Raw genomic sequence first — 23973 nt, forward strand, 5'->3', positions numbered from 1 at the left:
TATTAGGAATATCTTATTTGAATTGTTTACTTACATTATGATATGTTTGCTGATGATTTTGTTGATTCTTGCTGATGTATTTCTTTTTTCTTTTTTTAAATATGTTCAAAAATCAATTTAAAGAAATAGCAAATGACAAAATATTCAGGTCATAGGTTTCTCTCTATTTTTCAGGATCTATTAATTGTGTCAGATGGAATGATAAAGCTAACAGGCAGCACATTAGATCATCTGTGTCTGATTAACAGTATCAGTGAGTAACATGCCCATAGGCCAAAATGACTGTTTGAGCTATGCAGTGTGTGTAGACAGAAATCCTCTGCATGAATCAGCAAGACCAGCAGAGTGCATGGAGAGTCTCTTCTGCTGAGATCATCAAACTAATCAAGTCATCTTTCACTTTCACTTCTCTCATTGCAGCATACAGTACATGTTTAATCAACACTGCATTTTTTAGGTTGTAGCATTAATGAATAGCGGACTTAGAGAGGAGTACACATCTTGATTTTTTGAGTTTTAGAGTTTAAGACATTTAGTTGCACAAATTGAAAGCTTTTATATTTTAATTCTATAGTTTGAAACAAAGAATATTAACTCTACGTATGACAAAATACAATACACATAGATGCATTAACTTAGCAGGTAATCATTCTAATAATAACACAGCATACCCAACATTGATAATAATGTCACAACCAGATTATTTTCAGATCACCTTTCTGTTTACAATACAATAGCCATAAAAGTGAAATATTAGTTTCTAGTAATTATCAGTTTTTCATCATCAGTTCAATTCACAGGACTTTACCCAACCAACTTCATCTATAACTGAAGATGATTTGTGATCAGCTGGTGACCCAGCAGAGTGTTTATTTAAAGCCTGGAGGAATCATTTTCAACATAGCTAACTAAAAAGCCTCATTAAAAAAATGCATTGTTTCATATCACCAAGCTATAATGTCTCTATAACTTTTTATCCAATCAGTGTACTCATGCATGCAGTCCCCAAACCAGTCCATACCATTGCCTCTGTAGTCATACTTATTTCCCAAATCATTGAACCAATCTCATTTGCATCTGTTTTTTTTCCTGAGGCTCCTCCTTAATAACTCATGACCTCTTTGTCAAACACACACCCTGCCGTTATCCTATTATTGTCTTTCCATGTGCACAATCCTCCTCTACCTCCCCTTCACCATCACCACCAGGGCCACCAGGGACTCCATGCTCTCATTTACATAAGCTCACCTGCACCAGCACTCATTTAAATGTAACTTACAGCCAGCCTTGTATACAGAGTCATTGGTAACACTTTATTTTACAGGTCATTTCATTTCATACTGATTCCTGGGAATGTTGGTAATAATTTGCAGGTATTTAACGGTTCATTTTTAGGACATTTCATCGAGACTTTTCATAGAATTTGTGTGGTATGAATTTTCAGAAATGACTCTTTAAAGTTGGTCTAGTTGGTAATTAACTGATAGAAAATATTTAAATTTCAGTGTTTTTCGTATGACAAACTACATATGAGGTTGTTTGTTAAATATAAATGGGTGGGTGAGGATAATATAATACCTGTAATGACAACTGAATGTGATTGTTTGGAAGTTAGTGATTGAGCATTAAGCAGAGCAAATCTATAAGTTAGGGTGAGGAAGGAATTGTGTCCCTGCTCAGGTTGTTCCTTAAAAACTATGACAAGCACATTTCCTCTATATTACCAAGTGAAATAACCTATTCAAAGAAATGTCCTAATGATAAACTTTTATACAGCACATATTGAAAGAACCTAACGTTTTAATGTTAAGTCCAGCACATTAAACTACATTAACACATTAAGTATTTTTTGGTGTCAAAAGTCTACTTTATTAAAGTAATTTGAGAAATAACATCTATGTTTGAACCCAAGAAGTCAATAATAAGTGCATACTTAACAACTTTTTAATGTTTTCATTTAATATGTACCAAAATGCCCCAAAAATAACAGTTAAACACCTCCAAATGACTAAAAAACAATTCCAGGAAATGAGTATAAAATGAGGTGACCTGTAAAATAAAGCGTTACCATGACTGTGTCTGAAATCACTTCCTATTTACTATACAGTGCTTTACATTTACCCTCCTCCATTTAATTGTGTCTGAATGCTGAGTGTGGAAATATCTTAATATATATTTTACTCTAAAATATTCCGAAGTTGGCTTATCTTCTAATAATTGGTAATGTTTTATTTTACAGGTCCCCTAATTTTATACTGATTCCTGGGAAATGTTCTTAATAATTAGCAGATATTTAACAGTTTATCTTCGACTTTTCATAGAATTTGTGTGGTACAAATGTTAAGAAACGGCTGGTTAGGTTGCCTTAGTTGGTAATTAACTGTCAGAAACTTAGTTTAATGTGTTGTTTTATATGCCAAACTACATACTAGCAATATATGTAAATGTAAATGTACTTTATTTATACAGCCCTTTACAACAGTCCTTTCGGTGTACCAAAGTGCTTTACAGCAGGTAATAAATAAAAAGAGGAATAAGTAAAACCAATTAAAAACAATAAAATAACAGTGAAAGCAATAAAATACAACAAAAACGAATAAGATAAAATAAGATAATACAAGATAAAATAAAAGTGTCATACTACTGGGTGTTAAAAGCCATCCTAAAAAAGTAGGTTTTTAGCCTGGACTTGAAGAGACCCAGGTCAGGAATAGTATGCATCTCGGCGGGGAGCTTATTCCAGAGCCTGGGGGCAGCGACAGAAAAGGCTCAGTCACCCCAATGCTTGTACTTTGACCTGGGCTGTTCCAGCAAGAGTTGGTTTGTTGACCTCAGAGCTCTACCAGGATTACGAACAGTTAAAAGCTCAGATAAATACGGTGGGGCGAGGCCGTTAAGAGCTTTAAAAACAAACATTAAAAGTTTAAATCAATTCTATAAAGGACAGGACGCCAGTGGAGGGAGTTAAGAACAGGAGTGATGTGCACATGGGCAGCAGCATTTTGCACAAGTTGAAGGCGACTGAGGGAAGACTGGGAGACGCCGACATAAAGTGCATTGCAGTAGTCTAACCTTGAACTTATTAGGGCATGGATGGCTTTCTCAAGGTCATGACGGCTTAAAAACATTTTAACTTTGGCCAGGAGACGCAACTGGAAGAAACTAGTCCTGACAACATTGTTAATTTGTTTGTCAAACCTCAGATGACTGTCGAAGGTCACTCCCAAATTTCTGACAGAACTGAACTTTGAAGACAAGTGCCAAAGCCAGCCGGCACAGTATCCCCAAACACAATGCATTCAGTTTTATCCTCATTTAAGTGAAGAAAATTTTGGGCCAACCACTGCTTAATATCAGCAATACAGTCAAACAAAGAACATTGTGCACTGTTACTATTTGGCTTCACTGGCAGATAGATAGATAGATAGATGGAGGATAGGGCCAAGAATAGATCCTTGTGGGACTCCACAGGAGAGAGGAACACTGGAAGAGGACAGGTCACCAACCATAACGGAGAAGGTTCTATTGGACAGGTAAGACGCAAACCAATTCTGTGTCTTAAAAACTATAATGAGCACATTCCCTGTATACTACCAAATGAAATAACCCTTTCAAAGATCGGAAGTAGCAGTTACTTTGAGAAAATTGATTTAAAAACATAATATTCTAACGTTAGGTTCAACACACACATCTGCACACTGAAAGTTAAGTATTGTCTGGTGTCAAAACTCTATTAATTAAAATTGAGAAATAACATCTTAGTTTGAACCAAATATAGCCTACAGCAGCCAACAATGATTGCATACCTATCAATTTAATCTTTTTTCTTTCTTATAATTTGTACTAAAGATCCTAAAATGAACTGTTAAACACTGTTAAAGAAATAGGAAATTAGGGGAACTGTGAAATAAAGCGTTACCAAGAAATAAATCGCCTTTTCTGAACTTGGCTTGTCTTCTAATGGTTACACTGCTGAGCCTCTTCAGCAGTATCCTTCTCTGTCCTCCTCATCCCATCACTTCCACCACCAGTCAGCCAACTGAGCAAGTGAAACCACTGAAAACAGCACACACTGTGTCCAAAGAATGGAGCTTCTCTTTATGTGCACTAAAGAGAGAACAAATGTCTCAGTAGAAACAAAGAGTTCACAGGACACTTCAGTGCACATTACACAGCACTATCCAAGCTCCACAAAATACCTACAGAACCCCTCATTATAGCATTCTTCCATTTTAATGGTCATGTGTTCACACAGAACAAATCCTGTACAAATGTATTTTTTTCAAGTTTCCACCGAGGGGCCCTGCACAGCACTGCTCTTACTCTACAAGTGATGCTGCCTCTCTAATTTCAGAAGTCTTTGTAAAAAAAATAGAGGACTGCTGGGTTTGCGACCGAGTCATTACCGAGATAGTACCGTGTCCTGCTATCAAAGTGACATGGCAGGACATCTGGGAGACCGCACACGAGAAGCATCGGGGGGAGAAGAAAGGCGAAACAGAGCCAAGGAATCCTCGGGAGAGGCCGGAAGCAGATAATGTACCCTTTTTCTGTGTCCCCGAAATGCCATCCTCAAACTCAAGGGCAAAGAAAAATGGGGTAGAAAATGGAAAGAGAGAAAGATATTTGTGTGGAGGGCAAAAGAGGAGCAACTATGAATTGTGGAGAAGAAAAAAAAAAGACAGGTAGAGCAGATGCTTGAAAGATACAGGCACTTAAGTAGAGGGAGGAAAGGGATGTGAGGTAGGATTTAAACTGATGAATTTAAGAATGAGGCTGGGGAGGAGGGAGGGAGAGAGAGAGAGAGAGAGAGAGAGAGAGAGAGAGGTAGGATTTAAACTGATGAATCTAAGAATGAGGGTGGGGGCAGAGAGGCAGAGAGAGAGAGAGAGAGAGGGAGGGAGGGAGGGAGAGAGAGGTAGGATTTAAACTGACGAATCTAAGAATGAGGGTGGGGGCAGAGAGAGAGAGAGAGAGAGAGAGAGAGAGAGAGAGAGAGAGAGAGACAGAGAGAGAGAGAGAGAGAGAGACAGAGTGTGTGTGGGTAAACATGCAGTAGTTATCAGTGTTGTCTTGAGAGAAAGGTACTTTTCTTACAGATATTGAGAAGAAATCTTATATAAAAGATGTCCATGAAGATAATGATGTCTATGAAGATAATAAAACAGGACAGCTGACTGCTCTACACTACAGCTTGACTCTTCCACTCTCCCTCAGTGCGAGGTAAATATATAGATCGTTATTTTCCACTGATTATCAGCCTTGGGGCGTAAGGAATTTCTTAATGTGCCAAGCTTCCTTTGATCCATCATCCTCTTTGAAGGAAACAAACATAAAAGAGGAGCACAGAAAAGAGAATCATAGAAATACAGTAGCTCTGGGTTATGTGTATTACTGCACTGCAATAAGGCAGCTTTATTTCTATTGAAGAGGTTTGCCAGCGAAGAGAATCTGTTGTGACAGTGGGTTCGGATTTGACCCGTCAATAGCACGCATATTTATGAGCACACAAAGAAAAAAAAGGAAAAGCGTGGCTGCTACTAATCTCTCAGGCCACAGTTTTCTTTTGTATCTGCGTTGGTTCTATCAGAGAGGCAGCCGTGTAAATGAAGGATACAGTATGAGAGGTAAAGTGACAGAAGCTGTACTGTATGTGAGTGAATGTGAAAGGAGGAATCATGCTTGTGTTTCTGCTACTGCACACTACAGAATAAAAGAAGAAAGAAAGAAAGAAAAAAAAGGAATACACTTCCTTTGAGGGTTGAACAATCCAACCAAGAAAGCAGCTGACAACCCAATCTAATTACATGATCTGGTTAAATTGTCACAGTGGAGAGCGGAGCAGGTGGACCTAAAGGCAGAGAGCAAAAGTAGGACTGATGGAGAATAAAGGTCTTTATTCATAACACACAAAAAAGAAGAAAGAAAGAAAAGAAGCTGAAAGTCAGGCTTAAAGTGAACAGAACGAACAAGACAACTTAACAAAGACTGCAGAGAGATACAGATGAGATAGTTAGAAAGTGGACACAGGTGAATGAAACAAGACACAGGTGAAACATGAGGCGAGAAAACACAGGAAGTAAAGCAAAAACAAGAAGAAAAAATATTTCAAAATAAAACAGGAACTAAACTAAGAGTCCATTAAATGAATAGCTGTTAAACATTGATGACTATTCTATTATATAAACTTTTAAAATGTATGTTAATTGTATTTTTCAGTGTTTGTGTCTGTCTGCTTATGATAGAAAAATGAACTGGGACCTAAATCTGGCATAAAGCATCTCTCAAAAGATTTTGCACAAGAATGACAAAAACCTCTTTCTAAAAGAAATAAACAACAAAACATAACAGAATCAAAGCAATATCATTTCCCCAAACTGATATTTCAGTGTTTAATAATTCATTTACAGTGTTGTGGATGTAATTATATAATTTACCAGATGGAACAATACTGACGATTCTTTGTTGTCAAGTTATATCAGAATTATTTCCTTGCTTGGACTTTGGTATTAGACATAGTCCAAAAAAGTAGCAGATATCAATATTATCATTATAATTAAGCTGATTGGAGTTAATTCAAACTTCTGATCATGTGCTGCTATTCTGACAATTATTACTGTTTTGAGGGAGAAGGACTGAGAAACATAATGATCATTTAATTTTTTTAAAATATCATCAGTTATCATCTATACCTGTATATCACCCCTAAATGGGGCCTAGAAGTGCCAACATCTGTCTTAAGTGTTAACAGTATAGTGACAAAACAAGCAAACTAAACACATTTAATTGAGTCACATGAATGAACTGAAAACCCAGTAAAAGATCCAAAACCTCTACTCCAATACCTATGACCCCAGCAGATGATCAGCCTGTTATCATAGGACCAGGGGCTTCACCAGACATAAGCTTCCATCCGAAAAGTCTAGTTCCAGGGCCCAAAGTAATGTTAAAGAAACCCTGCACATAAATAAAACAGCTGCCTACTGGTACTGAATGTACTATATGCTTACCTGAGGAAAGAGAGTACATTTAATAAAAGCTCTGAGTAGTATTTAAAGTTTTTCAGCAACCTTCAGAAGAACTTGAATAGATTGCATTGTGTTGCCTTGTGTTTGAGCCCAAGAAGCTTCTAGTGACTAGACCTTGTGAAACAGCTACTTTCCTCTGAGCTCTTGGATGGAGTGTTTTGTTGGTATATGAATTATTGTTAAGTTAAAAGAACATTTTTAAAAAGGACACATGTTACAGTTATCCAATATCACAGAAGATGGAGGCAACAATTATATATATATATATGTTTAAATAGCAGTAACACACAGTGTTAGACTAAACATGATAATCTATATAGGGAGGAAAAAAGATACAAAGTGATAAGAATAAGTAAAATAGTTAATTATTCAATAATTATATAAAATAATCTTGACAATTATAATAATAAAAATACACTTCAAATATTAGCCCTTACATACTGTTCATATTCTGACTCATAATCAGTCTATTAATAAGTCATTCATAAATGTTTGGTTAATCACTATATTATGATACAGAAGAACATTTAACAGTATATGATGAAAATAATGTGTTTGAATGCTGATTTCTTTCTTTTTAAATAAACACAAGTTAAACTTGTACATGTGCACATATAAAAATGTGTATTAGCTGCATAAAAAAAAATAGGGACTGTATTTCCAGTTTTGCATACTGTGGGTCATATTAGGAAAAGTCTGGCTATAATAGATGAGTATACGTTTTGCTTGTATACTCTATACATAGGTGCACATTGTAAGAAACACACATAATGCCCATTATAACACAAGGATACAAATACAGTATTTAGGTGCACAAAATGAACAAATATCAATTCATTATCCTTGTATCTTGAGTTGGTTAATAAAAGTGTTCCATCTATAGATTATATATTTACTCTTACTCTCTTTCTGCTGGCATTATTTCATAAAATATAATCTTTATCATAGAATTGAGTCACTCCTTCAGATCTGAGCATTGAAACAATTCCCGTGCATACACTTTTAAATTCTGGTACTAATTAAATTGTTCAACTCTTCTGTCTGTAATCTGTCACATAACAGACCGAGGCTTGGAGTTCTTGGTCATGGATTCCCCAGACTATCCTCCACCCCCCCCCCCAACAGTGGCTGTATGACAGGACAATCCCACAGTGCATGAAGAAGGGAGTGTGGAGCTCATCTTATCCTGGCTCAGCCCCATCTGCTGTAATTAGATGTCTGTGTATTAAACCTTCTTCCTCCAGCTTCTGTTTCATTCCTCTCATTATTTAATATAATATGTGAACACGTCTCCTTATCTTTTTCCATACAACTCTCAAACTCCCCCTACTCAAACACGATTCACTTTGTATCACTTTTTATAACAAACTGAAGCTGTTTGCTTGATGTTCGTGCTGGAAAAAAGCTCCTCAGTCGCATTAGTTTCTTTGTGCATCTCATCATACACTTTGGTTGCACAGCTTTTGATGTGTATATATATGTATCTCCAAATATCCTGAGCACACATCTCATCAAATAAAGGATAGAATTCATCCCTGTGAAGATCTCTAGAAGTATGCATTCCCTCTTTTACCCATTTTTTCCAATAAATAGACTTCTTCCCCACACAAATCTCAGGATTATTCCATACAGACACATACAGTATCTCTGCATATAGTGAGATTCCTTCATCATTATGTGTGCCATACGCCCAGCCCCCACCATCAAATACTATTGCTTTGTCACACCCTTTGGCATCTGATATTGTATAAAGCACCCTTTAACATCTGTATGGGACACAGCAGGGTTTAATCGGGGGTTGATCTAATGGGTTGGCCTAACAAACAATTTACCACCCAGCCGGCTCCCCAGTTTTGGACAATCTAATTCAAAAATTGGTCCAAAATGTACAAGAGTAAAAGTGAATACAGCAGCACTTCCATTTTCTCCGTGACCTGGCAGCTTTCTGTGCAGCCTCTCCTGGTCCGGGCCACACACACACACCATGACTGCTGATGCATTTTTTCCCCCCTGCTAAATGTGTGTGTCAGGTTGCCAACTTTCACTAGTAGAAATACAGAGCAGCCGCAGATGGATAGCGGCGAGGTTGTTTTGTCGAAGCGTGTTTGGTGTAGTAATACTAACTCATGTTTGATTGTGAGAGGAACAGATTAAACATGACTAAAAACAGAATATTCACTGGTGCTCACAAGTGTCTACCCATCGCCTGCAGCTACTGACATATCTGATACTGCTCGTTCTGCACACACACACACACACACACAAACACACACACACACACACACACAAACAGGTCCAAATTTCAGATCAATCATTCAAGTGCAAGATACAAAAAGCAGCCACTCCCTCCAAGCCCTGAACAAAAAGCCACATTAGTCAGCAATGCAGTGACAGTTCATTTAGAGCTTGTACCTGAGAGCTGACAGTTTGCACTTTTACCACACTCTCAAATTAAAGCTCAGTAAAAAGGACTTTTGGCTGTTTAATCTGAAAAAGTAGATAAACACTGGATATCAAAGTCTAAACCAGTGCTTTTCTACTTATTTTGAGCCACAAATGCTGCAGCACAACATCAACCAAAAATGTTACAAAATTACACATTGTGGCGATGCTTTGCAAAATAGGTTTTAAGTTTTCTCTGATGGCGTCTCCATCCACATGTCTACTAATGTCTGTAGACATGCAGATCTTTTCCAAAACAACCCTTTCGATGTCTGCAGATATGTCCTCAATACATCTGGCTATTGTATTATCTGAGAGAGGAACTTTGGCTACTTCTTTAACCACGTCAGGGCCGAGCATCTGGTTCACAATGGCTTTGCAGGCAGATAGTATTAAGTACTGTAGCTAGCTTTGAGAGCTCTCTCAGACACCTTTGTGGTTTTTCTCATTAAAGTTGCCTGTTTCTCCATGTGTTCACACAGAGGAATAAAATAGTCCATGTTATTGTTTTGTTCTTGGGTGTTCTTGGGTGTTGGTGTTGGATAGCTTTTCCCTACACACCAAGCATAACGGAGTCAGTGCAGATGGATCCCCAGTGAAAGTAAATCCAAACCAAAGATAACTTTCGCTGTGTTACTTCAAGCTTGTAGTTTTTGCTTTCTTTTAACCACCACTCATACTAGGCTCTTCATCTGGGTTACAGTTTTGTCCAGGGTACAGTTCGGACTCTGCACTTCAGATATTTATCTATCACGGTTGTACATCTTATCATTGCCACCTCTTGCAGGCAACACTGACTCTATTGTCTTAAATTAACAAACTGAACAATATTTCACACATATTATTGAGATGTCATTGATCAGGTTTCCATACTTTCAAGAATTAAAACCCTGCTGAGTTTACCTGTTACTACATGACTGAACAATTTAAAGAGAACTAAAACTGTAATTAAAAGATAAACAAATAAACAAACATCTGTATTGATCTATTAATGAATGTGTGTGATTCTTACAGTGACTGTTATCCACAGCTGTTTATATTGTAGGACTGATATGTTGATAAGTCTACATCCTCTGAGATGCTGTACAGAGCACAGTGCCATTACGCACAGCCACTCACTGTTTATTAAATCAGCTGATGACACCAGGCTGCTGCAGTATAACTACACACACCTCTACACTCATCAGACTGGTCAGTTATAACTCTTCATTTCTATGAAGTAAATGTGAGATTAGCAGCTCATTAGCCAACTTTCTTTCCGTTATAATAGCAATCTGCCAAAGTGACAGCACTCCTGGCTGCTGGGAGATAACACTCTGATTGGTTTACCACGTATTACGCCCAAAACACGCCTATGATTAATGAGGGGACTTAAGTCCAACCCTGGACCATGTGCCTGGTGCATTGACCGTTTTTCTGCTGTTAAAATAGCAAAAGTGGATTTGGACCCCAAAGGCACTTGCACTATAGATCGTTAAAATGGGGCCTGAAAGCATATTTAACAGCCAGTCACTACATTGCAGGCACCAACGCTCAACAATGGAAAATTATTTGCAGCAACTAAATAATTTTTTTTGGACTAATCAAGTGAAATTGGATCATTTTCCACGGCACACCTGATGATCACACTAGTGTGCTGCTGCACAGTGGTTGAAAATCACTGGTCTAAATTATGGAATAATGTCCAATGAAAAAAAGATTTGCAATTGGAAAAATGTTTATTTCCAATGCAGCCTTCAGATATTTATTCAATGCTTTACTAATGTAAACAATACTAATGTGTCACAATAATGCATTTTTTTTTACTTAAAATATCTTGGTTTGTGGGCTTTTTCGTGCAAATATTGATATATATGTGATTGATATATGTGTGATTGGTTGCGATTATATATCAGCCACCTCTTAAAGTCTCAGCCTCCTGAATATTTCTCTAAATCTGCCCCCAGACTAACTCCAAAATAAACCCATCCACATCATTATTTGATGCCATGAGACCGACAATGTCTGAAAACCAGCATCAGAAGGAGGAGGCAGGTTGGGTGCATGTTGAGATAATTAAAAGTGGAAATTGCTGCAAGAAATCACTCTTTGTCTCCTGCTTCCAACAGTATTGGACAGGTTTTCTTGTTGGAGTGTTTACTGTTGCCATTAGGCTATTTTTTATATTTTTTGTGTGGCTTAAACCTAACTTACCAGACCACACCAGTTGTTCAGAGTGTGTTATATTATCATGGAAGGGTCTAAACTGGATGCAGCTGAAAGCCAGGTGTGTCTCTATACAGATGTCAAAGGGTGCCTTGAGCATCTGCATGAAATGCCATAGGGGTGTGACAAACTGGCAGTATTTGATGACCTGGGATGGCAACTGGTTGATATGCCATACCTTCCTGTAGTGGTCAAAAATAGGATTGATGTCCTGCACACCTGTTTTTTCTCTAATTTTTGACATAAGGCCTGCAATGACTTAAATGGTGCTGCTATTTTACTTAAAACAGTAGGATACATTCTCTAGTGAGCATGACTCTCCTAGTCCATTGTGGTGTATGAAAGTAATCATGAAGGGAAGATTTTTTGTTCCAGTTGGTGCAGATACAGGAAAGATCAGAGAGTTACCAAAGTAATGAAGGGTCATCCTGTAAAAACCATGAATCTGTGTCAATTTAATCAACACAAGTTTTTAGCAACAAATGAACCAAACAAAAATGTGAAAGGTTGACAAATGAACCAATGAACCAATTACTGCTTTAATGAAGTCTTATTAAACACCATGTGTGCATCTGAGGACTCACATGTTGGCCTTCTCCTTACATACTCAACATCTTCCACCATCCCACACACACACACCCACACACACACAGTCACACACATGTTTCTTAACAAGTCGATTCTGCTGCTTGACCTGTTGCACTAATGAGCAGGATCTTGCATTTCATATTTCATACATTAGTAAGCCTCTGTCACTAATTTTAGTTAATAATCAGCAAGTTCTTGAGTTCTTGAAAGGAAAATATAACAGTTGCATGGACAATGAATCTGGAAGCATGCAGCTGCAGTAATGACAAGTGAAGAAAAATGACTCAACAGTTCACTCTGTCATCAGACAATGTTTGGAAAAAGACAACCGGCAATGACAGTCTGTCTGTTGTGTAACTGTAGGGCAAAGTGACATGGACATGTGTGTGTATCATTGCTCACTGCTATAAACAGGAAAACAGCAACTTTTCGGCTAACGCTGCAATAGATGAGAACAACACCTGTAACCATAGTAACTGTGTATCAGGGTTAGGGTTAAGGTGACAGATGCACCCTTAAAATGTATAGAATGTTTGTTAGAAGGCCGTGTAAATTGAATTCAGACATTTTCTTCTAAACACATTAAATAGGTCAAAAATGTATTTCTAAAAGAGGTGTAAAAAGGTATGTCAAACTCAGAACACATATTTATTCTTACTTTACACAGACTTTAAATAAAATAAAAATGAATGAAATGATGAAAAGACTAAAGCTAAATCTTAACACAAGAACATTTAAACTGACACTGATACTGTATGCTTTACAGTTACATACTGTATTTCTGTCTTTCACCTTCAACAGGGTCAAAAAGGCAGCGATGTACAACTACCACCTCCATCAGCTCCAACTTCAGATGAATCTTTCCAGGCTATCAGGCCGGTGAAAATCTGGAAAACTTTTATTGCTCCTAGGCCGAATTCAATCATGTGCACGTTCATTCCAGGCTGTGTAATGCACCGGGGCGTCTGCTGGCCGCCCAGGTTGACAAACTTTGCAGTCAGGTTGTGTGCGGTCTGTGGGAGATACCGAAGATCATTCCTGATCCGCCACAAGCCCCCTAAAGCCATCTATCTATCAAAGGTGAGGCGGAGCTGGGTCATGGGCTGTGTGAGAGCCCCAGACTCAGCCTGAAATCATCAATCTTTATGCACACACACACGAGTGTGTGCGCGCACACACACACACAGGATCTTTATTTATTTAATTCACTCTTTTTAGCACCCCGGGGTGCTTGCAATAGCAGGGCACACTCTGAATGGCCTCAGGCTGGAGCAGAGTTGCTCTGCAGCTGGGAGATACTGGAATACAAGTTTAGACTACAAGTACTGGGAAATGTTCTGCTCTGATCTGCTGCTGCTCTCTCTGTCTCTCACTCTCTCTCTCTTTCATTATCTCTCTCTCCCTCTCTGTCTCTCTCTCTCTCTCTCCCCCCAATCTCTCTGAGTCAGGGTAACAACTGTGCAGTGTGACTCTGTGTATTCTTACCAAACTGCTTTATCAAGTCCTCAGTCGAACACTTGAGATGAAACTGATAAAGAGAAAGGTAACTACAATGAAAAAAAATAGCAAGCGTAATTCAGCACATTGAGAGTTGGCTATTTGAGAGAAAAAACAACTAAAAAAGTGAAGAGGAAAAAAACTGAAAAACACTGCTTTGCTTTTTATCTTGCATGAGGAAAATCAAAACAACAGTTACAACAGCTAGACTATTTACAGTTTTATCCCACACTATACTAAAAGCCAATAGATATTCCTGAATCACCAAGAATTCTTCACTATGAATTTCAATGCACTTTCTCAGATATGGATTTTAAACAGATAAATAAATATAAGCAGCCCATCAGTGCATCTACCGGTATTTAGATCAGATCATGAAGAGCGCTGAAATGAGTATGGAATAAAGAATGCCGCTGAAAGGAGCTGCCGGGACCTCTGATAAAAAGGGATTGTTTTACGTAAAGATTCTCACTCAACTGGTTTTGCTCTAAAAAAATTCAGAACTTGGAAGAAGTGTAGCCACATGCTGTACAAGCTATCATAATGAGGACATTCATTGTTACAATGCATTCCCTAACCCCTAACCTTAACCTTAACCATCGCAACTAATGCCCTGACCCTAAACTGAACTTATTTGAGGGTATAAAACTCATAGGTTCTCACTAGTATAACTGAACTTACACCAATTCTATCCCTCATCCAAAAACCAAGTCTGAAGCCTCAGACAGCCCTTTGAAGGAGTGTCAAAAAGTGTCCTCACCTTACTAAAATATCCTCACTTCCCAGGTATAAAACTCAAATATTGGTTCTCACAATGATAGCCATACAAGAACACACACACAAGTTTGTATAGCTAGCTTAATAAGGACATTCATTGACATAATGCATTCCCTAGCCCCTTACCTTAACCTTATCACCTACCGGTCACAACCAAATGCCTAACCCTAATCTTGACTTTAACCATAACAACTAGATGCCTAACCCTAACCCTAACCCTAAACTGAACTTAAACCAATTCTAACCTTCATCCTAAAACCGTCTGACTGTTGAAGGAGTGTCAAAAAGTGTCCTCACCTTATTAGAATGTCCTCACTTCCCAGGTACTGTATAAAACTCAAATATTGGTTCTCACAATGATAGCCATACAAGTACACACACACACACACACACACACACACACACACACACACACACACATACACACACTTCTGCAGCTATCTTGCGGTGCACAGATGCACAGCAGAGATCAGAGTTTGTGATCTGAACTGTCTCTATAAAAGATTAGTTTTAAGGTCTTTGCTTTATTGGAAAACACACCAAGGACAAACATGAAAGATGCAGGAGAGGTGCAAAGAAACCTGATTTGAACCATCGATGTAACAAATGCGCGCCCCCCGGGGCGATAAGTCACAAAGGCACTCTCTATAATTGCAGCTTGTAGTCCACATTTATCAAGCATTATAAACAACTGAGGGGACTTTGCACTATTGACTACTGTTGATACGTCTCCTACATAAAACAGAAAGATCATCTATGGTCAGTATGCTAGTCCTACAACACGAGGCAATTATTACCTCAGGCATCGACATAAATATTCCTCCAGGAAGAAATTAAAAATAAAAGAAGAGACAAATACATTCTATATGAAGACACCACTACATCACATTTATATAACAGTGGTATAAAAAGTATTTTTCTTCTTATACAAATGTTTTTTTCTGACAAACTCAAACCAAATACTCAACAAAATGAAAATGTCTCAATGACTCAGCTTTCTCAAACTCCTCCTAGATGACTATGTATTTACAGACAATTATAATAGATTGCACCTTTAGGAGGTCTGAGGAGAGAACAGCTCTGTTGTTCACATCAGAGCCAGGAAGTGAAGGCAGCTTACAATCCCAGCTGTTGAAACCCAGTTAATGAGATTTCACAGCAATAGTTCCCAGATAGCTAAGTGGTTCAGTCCCACGCCTCGGAAACACGGGTCACCCCCCCTCTGGCCCAGCAGTCAATTTTGTCAGACCTTTACAAGTCACTAATTTACTATTTGTCTAATTAGGACTAAAAATTACAAAAGAGTGAGGAAAGTTCACTCTGCTGTAAAACCTGTTTTAGGTGTAATTGTCCAATCAGGTCCATGATCATATTGAAATAGGATAAACATTCTCTGTTGCTTTCATAGGATATTGATTGGGCTGTTCAAGAGCACAAGAAAATGAGAAGTTTTTCCCAATTAGGCATTATTTGTACTTCCTTATACTCTCAGCTAGAACATCTGAACACTGAAACAGAAGAAGATAAGACAATTAAAACTTCATGCTGTCATTTATATGTCAGTTTCACTTGATTTTAGTTGTTTTTTTCTTGGTAAATATGAACTACTCACAATTTTCTCTCACTGTTCCTTTGCCATGGTCATTATATAAATGTTTGAGGAATGGAGAATGATATGTTCAGTGCCTTACTGCCCATGGATGTACAAGGTATTTGATATTCTACTTTCAGACAATGACCACAAACTAATATCATGATGATATGGCAGGAAATTAAGGCAGATATACACATGTTGTCTGACTTTATCTAAAAGCAAAGGTGTTCATTGCCACATTGTAATGGCTTGTCTTATAATAAAGTTACTTTTCATTTACAAGTGTTGCTGGAGGAGCCAAATGGCCTCATTCAAAGGTGGGGTGAAAGCCAACTATCATAGAGATGGTCCAAACACTATCACTGTTGGTACATTTCTACCAACTGTTTTTATTGGAAGGCATTTATAGTGTTGCACTTGTCGGTACATTTAGAAAGTGACAGTAATGGCAATACATTTAGAGAGAAGTTCAAATCATTGCTTCCTTTTACACCCCTGCACAACTGGCCAATTGCTATGTGAAGTGGGCAAGTGTGATGGATTGTCAGTTTTGGGAAGTTACAGAAATTGTCAGACACAGCCTGCCAGTTCTGATGCTATGAAGATATAGCGAGACGTGGATTCGGACACTAGACCATCTGATAAGCACTTGGATCGGAACATACTGACGCCTTAATGATCTTGTAGGAGTCTCTAAAGATGATAGCCAGGCTTATCCAATGTTCAAAGATTCTGGCACCAGCTAACCAATGACTGCAGTTGAACATGTTGTTGATGAATGTTTAGGGAATATGCCCCAAAAGAAAAGCACTTACTCATAACTTATGCTGTACACTTACTTATACTTCCATAGATTGCAGCCTCCTGCAGAAAAGCGTGGGTGCTGGTTAAGCTACTGGCTTAGTGAGCTCCATCCAATGCCTCACACCATAATCAGGTCAAGGCACCAGAACTCAATGACCTAAAAGTCCTTGGTCAGACTAATTAACAGTGTCAGCATTTGATATGGGTTTGACAAAGACTCATGAAACTTTTGAATCTTTGTCTCCGGTAAAACAAGAACAAAACTCTGGAAACCACAACACCAATCATAGCTCTAGTGGGAGATGATGGTTGCTAATGAATACACTAATGTTATGTTTACCCACATAAAGCACCAAGCCAAAATTCTCCGGAGACACAATGCATCACTGCCTTTCAATGAGTCAGCAGATAGCATTCCCTTCTCTCCCTGTTAATTCTTACAGCTACTGTGTGAGTATACAACAGGATATGATAATGAGATAAATGCCAAATCACTGTCACACAGTAAAAATCAATAATATATGCACCTTTGTGCCAAAGTACAGCATTAGTTGAGTAGATTATTGTATCATTTCAAAGGAACTGTAATTGACACCTGGAATTGACACTACTGTCTATTATACTTACAGATTGTGACTAACAATAGTGATGTCTACCATAAATCACCACCACTGAGATGGCATGGCCAACTTTCCCATCAGTTGCAACATTCCCAGTGTCAGTTATTATTGCTGTTCTACAAAGGGACAGTAAATACAGCATAGTTATGTCTTAAGAATCTCACTCCTTTAGAAATGAGAGTCAAGGCAATGGCTATCTTGACTCTGTGGCCTCCTGTTCCAACAGATTTGCTCAAATCCAGCACAGTTTCCAACATAGAAGAAAACAAATGCTTGAAAATGCTGCATTTGATAATGTGGACAAGTCAACTTTTGCTCATAGCAGTAACTATCATGATCCATTGGTCCTACAGCTTCCAAATAATTCACAGACAGCAAAAACAATTGCAGACACATTACACATGTGTCATCTTAGGTAATATATATTTAGTGTAATTCAGTTTGGGCCATGGACGGCAAGCTATTATATGTAGTGTTAAATCTGCTATCTGCTGATGCCAGTAGCCTTATTTCCTCTAAACTATCACCAAACCCATCTTGGACAGTCTTCTTGGACTTGAACAATTAATCTTTCCCTGTGAGCATAGATGTCTTTTTATGGATAACTCATGAAACAAAGCCTGTGAGGCTGCAATGTTCTCATGAAGTGACAGAACAATGAACATTTGTCTTCAGCATCTTTTCATGCTGTAAGTCCAGGTCAGAGGATCCACAGTCTAGAGGGAAATAGAAATGATTAGCTGTCTATTCCTGGCTCAGATAACAAAACACAAAAAAGTGTCTTTGTAAGATCTTCAGAATTTGAATGGGAACACAATATTCCAATACCTGACTGCAAATATATTCAGATTAAAGTCAACTATTGCAACCTACAAAATTATCTGCAAAATCAAAAAAAGCCAAAAACAAAACAACTGCAATCATTAACTATAGGTACTGTATGTTGGACATATCCAATTTCTGCTACAACTGGACTTTATGAACATAAGCCTCTCCATCCAGGGCCAAGTTTACATGATGAATGATTCGACTACAACTACAAACTGACAATCTCAAGACCATCTATGATTCATTGAATGACATTTCTACAGATGTGCTTTCTTGAGGGCCGGTCATGCAGTTCACCTTTGGAAAAAGTATAATGAACAGTTGGAGACATTGATTCACTTTCTCTCAAGTGATGTGCCTGTGAGAGGAACAGAATGATATGTAACAAGATCTCTGCTGTATTTGAAAGCTTTAATAAAGAGACCGTAATGCTGTTTTCTGCCATCAGTCATTTACTAAGAAATAAGCCAAAGAGTGAAGGTTTAAAGCTCTAACAAAGTTTAAACTATGTGAGTATGAATGGCAGCTGGACATTTATATTATTTGATAGAATATGATGGACAAAAAGTTGAAATGACACTGTGGTTGCAGTGAAATTTCTTACAAATGAAGATTAGAATCATGTATTTCATTCACCACTGGTGTTTTGCCAGTGACTGACAGGAAGAAGCTCCATTGATATATGCATAACAGTAGAAGAAATCTGAAAATACAACTTTTTTTTTTTTTTTTCAATACCTCAGGAGGTAACAAATCATGTCATGGTTAAGACTCCAGCTTGTGTTTCTGCTGTTATGAGTTTGTGTACTGCAAGAACCCTCTCTGTTAGATCTGCCCACCTCAGTCCAGCAAGATATTCTTCAGTTGAAAGGTAAGAAACCAAAGGAAGTGCAATGCATGCTCGGCTTAGTATGCTAAGCGTAGTACAGCAGTCTAGAAGCCTGGGAGAAAGCTGAACAATATGCCCCAACACTCACTCATTAAACATAAAGTTTTATTGGATGCTAGACACTGCCTCACTCAAACCAGAGTAGGCAATGCCATTAACCTGTTGAACACAGAGAATTTATGATGTACAACAACAGAGGTGGCATAAATATTAATGCTCATCTTCTGGACCAAGCAGTGAATCCAGCCAAGAGCAAGTTACAGCAGGATGGGAGGTCTGACTCACTGTTCTGTTGTTTACACAGAAGCTGCGATGCTCTGTTACTGTTAAATGCTGCATAGATGACTTAGAAGCTTGCGGGACCAAGACCACGAATCAACAAGAAGATATTCCAATCTCTACAACAGCTGCATAAACAATGTCATAGTGGTATCTGATATCAAAGTACCCATATTTTTTGACACTTTGACCCAAGAAGTCTGACTGGTAGCAGGGATCTCACTTCTCTCCTTTAAACCAAAAACAAAAAAGTATAGCCTCAAGCAGCAATCAGAGTCCAAGCAGATTGTGAAAAATGGCAAAATTGACATTTTTAGTGCAAAAGACCAGATGGAGATGACTCAAGGGGTTCAAATAATGAAATAATTTTGACTCTCCAAGTTGTTTTTGAGATAATTGCAGAAATGTAAACTTGACCATTACAGCATCACCCTGTGGTTATTTAAAGTCATTGTATGTGGCTGAGTAGCGGGTGAATTCTCACCCCACCTGCCAATTCTTAATGTCTCTAGATCTGATGGATTTTTTAGCAGAGAAAAATAAAAATAAATCTTCTTGGGGTTAAAATAGGCAACCTTCAGCTTTATATGACCTCAATAAGCACTTGAAAATATACCACACGCATGAGTTGTTACATGGTTGCCAAGTAGGACTTCTTTACCCAGGGATTTGAAACCAAGACCTTCATATTATAGTCAACACAGCTTAACCCCTGAACTATTGTCTCTGCTAGTGATCATGCTGTCTTTTGTTTTCATGATCTCACAGTTGAAGACAGTGGAAGACTATGTGACTGCATTCACCACAATTACAGATAAATAACTAAAATCCAAATCATGCAACTGTGGCCAAACAAAACACAAAACCCTAACCCTTCTGGTTGGTGAAGGCCTGAGACAAATAGAAAGATGTTAACAAGGAAGCTACAACTACCCAGGTGTGGGTAGTTTCCTGACGCCCTCTTCAACCCCAGACACCGGTTCCTGAGCCAGGAAACCAAACCAGTCTTGAGCATTAGGCAGAGAGAGGGACCACACAAAACTTTGAAACACTTGATATCTAGTATTCAAAGAAAATCTGTGTCAATTTTGGTTGCATATGAATGAAGACTTGTAAACATATAGATGTAAAATGATTTTACATGATGAGTGCCAGACTTCTGAATTGACCATAGGCTGCAGTGGGTCAAGCTTTCATCACAATTTAGTAGATGTGCAGAACCTATTTCTGTCTACAAATTTAGATTTGCTGAAATAAGCCACACCCACTTTAATTAATCATTACTAATTTTATGCATCGGCCCAGTCATGGTGCTAAATAGTGCAAACAGAATTTCATACACACCTGTCCAGTCGATTATGAGATATGAGCTATTACATACATACTACTACAGTTTTGTGGCACCCCCTAGTGGTAGAATATCTCGGGACTAAATAACAAAGTTTGGACCTAGCATCCAAACGTACACCAAATTTGGTTTGAATAGTTTTAGCCAATTGTGATATATGAGTGTTCATGTAACATTGAACTTAAAGACATAGGTCTAAAAGTGAATAATTGCTAATCAGATTGACATTTTTGATCAGTGATATCTGTAGATGACACTGACAAAGTTTACGGAATGATTGAGCCAATGCTTTCTGGTTTTTAGAAATACGTTTTTGAGAAAAATGAGAAAAAAGTTGTGAAATGGGACCATTAGAGCAAAGCTAGAGCAGATATTTGAGAGATTTAAATGAAATAATTTTGACTCCAGTCAAAACTGTTGAAGTTAAATGCTAAAATGTAAACTTGATTGTTGCAGTGCTACCTTAAGGTCAGTGAGTGTCATTGTATGTGCCTATCAGGTGGAAAGAAGGAAAGAAGGAAAGACAGACAGAACAATAATGAGAACAAAACAGTAGGGGTTCTAGCAGCTTGGACCCCGAACAAAGAAGTCCAACAACACCCATCATCGCTTGTCTCTTCAACACATTCTGCATGATAATGTATGCACAAGCATGTCATATTTAACAAATAGGAGCCAATGAGTGTCCCCTCTCTCTGCTTATCTCCTTACACAGGTCAGTCACACTTGTGTCATATTAACATTTCAATTCCCACATCCCTGCTTCAATACAAAGGACAGCACAGATGAAAGCACAAAAGCTCTGGCTTTTAAATGTAATTCATTATGAATGCAAGCATCTTACATGGACACATTTCTGTACAAAAATAGCAACTTGAATTTGGTTTCCTTCAGTCTTGACTGAGAAAAGCCAAATAAATGCCATTGAGCGTATACAATAAAACTAACAGGATTTTGGACATACTTGACGTGCACATTCGTCTTTGCATAAAGCTCCAAACTGTGTTAATGTCCTGTGCATTAATCCTGTCATTCAGAGTGCCTTCACAACATTTACATCCATCCAATTATCCTAATTAATTAGTCCAATTACAACAAGGCCAGTTTATTTTCCTGTGAACAATTATGTTGTAATGATGATCTGGAAGCAGGTAATGATGGGTAATAAGTGAAGCGAGAAATCCACCAAGGGTCAAACAAAGTCAAAGATGGAGTGATAAACACAGAGGGGTGAGGGGAATAGAGCGAGGTACAGCGAGAAAAATGCAGCATGAAGCCCAGGAAAAAAGTGATAGATTGAAGAGGAAAATATCGATATTAATGTTTTTTTTTTATTTATTTACAGACAAACAACGTACCTGAAGGGGAGATGAGTTTCCAGCTGAGGGAAGGCTCTGGTTTACCGTTGGCTTGGCACATCAGGGTGACATTGGAGCCTTCGTTTACCACAATATCTCTTGACAGGTTGATGATTTTTGGCGGTACTGTGAAAGAAAATGAAAAAAAATACGTAATTTTAATCAAGGATGTCACTGATTTAAAGGGTTTACTTGTCTGAAGAAGCAGTACTCAGCTTGTGAAAATGCATTTTCTTTCTTTTTTTCCCTAACCTGTCACTTTCAAGTCCCCCAGATGTAAGAAAGTCCATAAAACAAGCTTTAAATTCTGCATAGTTATGACTAGAATTCTGCTTGCAAGTTAGAAAAGGTCATATATTGTATATTAAGTGTAAACACTTTCCCAAAAATGATATTTCATTGTTTTACCTTCGTGACATATTTGATATTGACTCCTGTCATGAGTTGCAAAAAGTGATAATTACATTTTTCTGCATAGTGTTGCAAGAGAGTGGCAGCAGAAGATAATTAACATCAACACACTGAAAAACATATTAATATTAAATAAATTGGTTGAATATATATTAAAGAAAGAAGGTGCAATCTTTATGAAGTGTCATATCTCATGTAATAGACCTGTTTTCCTCTTGTGGTCCATGCTGGATGGTGAATCGTAGTTTTATTAATTGTTAATGGTTGCATGTTATGCATCTTACGTTCATTTTTTCAATTAAAATAAAATAAATGAACACAAGACACATTAAAAATATATCTATGTTTACATCTATTATATATAAATACAGATATTGAGGGTAGAGAGGAGGAAGTGGAAGAGAGTTTGAGATGTCGCAGGAAGTGCTGTAGTTCCTGTGGGAATGGTTTTGCAGCACAAGCTCAATTTCTTCTTATATTTTACACAGGTTAAAAGCCTCATACCTATGTGTGCTGTGTAGAGGTGGAACGATTCTCATCTTGGTAGTGCGGTTAATGTTTGGCACCAAGAGAAAGTGTCAGTCACATTAATTTATGAGACAGTCCCCACTCCTTTTTTTCCCCCCACTTGATACATGCTGAACAGTTTCTGATGAATAATGCAAGCACTTCACCAGCACAGCAGTTGTTTTTCAACATAAAGATATGAATTATACCCTACAACAAAACACATTTCCTTTAGATCCTTTTTTGCAGAACAATCATTAAAGGGAAATTATGTTTAGATGAAAATGGAATCACTGTCATGTTTAATTCAGTCTGCCTTGTGACAGAATGTTTAATTCCACATGGACAAGTAAAGCTTTTCATCACTGAGCTTTGAAACCACCACGCAGAGAGAGTGAGATATTTACATCCCCACTTTACTTCAATGAAAAAGAGGTCCGAGCCATGATTTCACCTCCAGTCACTTTGCTAAATAGTAAAGAGTTCGTACAATTATCATCTTCACTGGTATACATGTACTGTGTTACTTGGTAGTCTACAATGTAAATCTGGTAGCTACTAATTTGGTGTTTTGTGAGCAGTGCTAGTAGTGCAGTAATATAACAGGTTACATGTAGGATTTCAGTAATATCACTATCACTATGTCGAGTTACCTGCATTACCACAAGAAATTATATGTTATTTTTTTGAAGAATTCATCCACACCACATGCCGACCCGCCAATAGAACAGAATCCCCAGAGAATAGTTTCCTGTTGCTGAAATTTAATAGTTGAGATGACTCTACATTTACGAGATG

General features: G+C 37.9%; 1 protein-coding gene across 3 annotated transcripts in view; it reads right to left on the reverse strand.

Moving 5' to 3' along the window:
- The window catches only part of ntm (neurotrimin), a 476954-nt gene that overhangs the window by 10560 nt on the left and 442421 nt on the right, over positions 1 to 23973 (reverse strand). For 2 of the 3 annotated variants that reach the window (XM_053331508.1, XM_053331506.1), the window contains exon 3: positions 22258 to 22383. In XM_053331508.1, coding sequence (XP_053187483.1) covers positions 22258 to 22383 — 126 coding nt within the window. Of the gene's footprint in view, positions 1 to 22242; positions 22384 to 23973 lie in introns of all 3 variants that reach the window. The other variant, XM_053331507.1, reaches the window with a different exon arrangement.

Source organism: Scomber japonicus, chromosome 13 (assembly GCF_027409825.1).
Source record: "Scomber japonicus isolate fScoJap1 chromosome 13, fScoJap1.pri, whole genome shotgun sequence".
Lineage (NCBI taxonomy): Eukaryota > Metazoa > Chordata > Actinopteri > Scombriformes > Scombridae > Scomber > Scomber japonicus.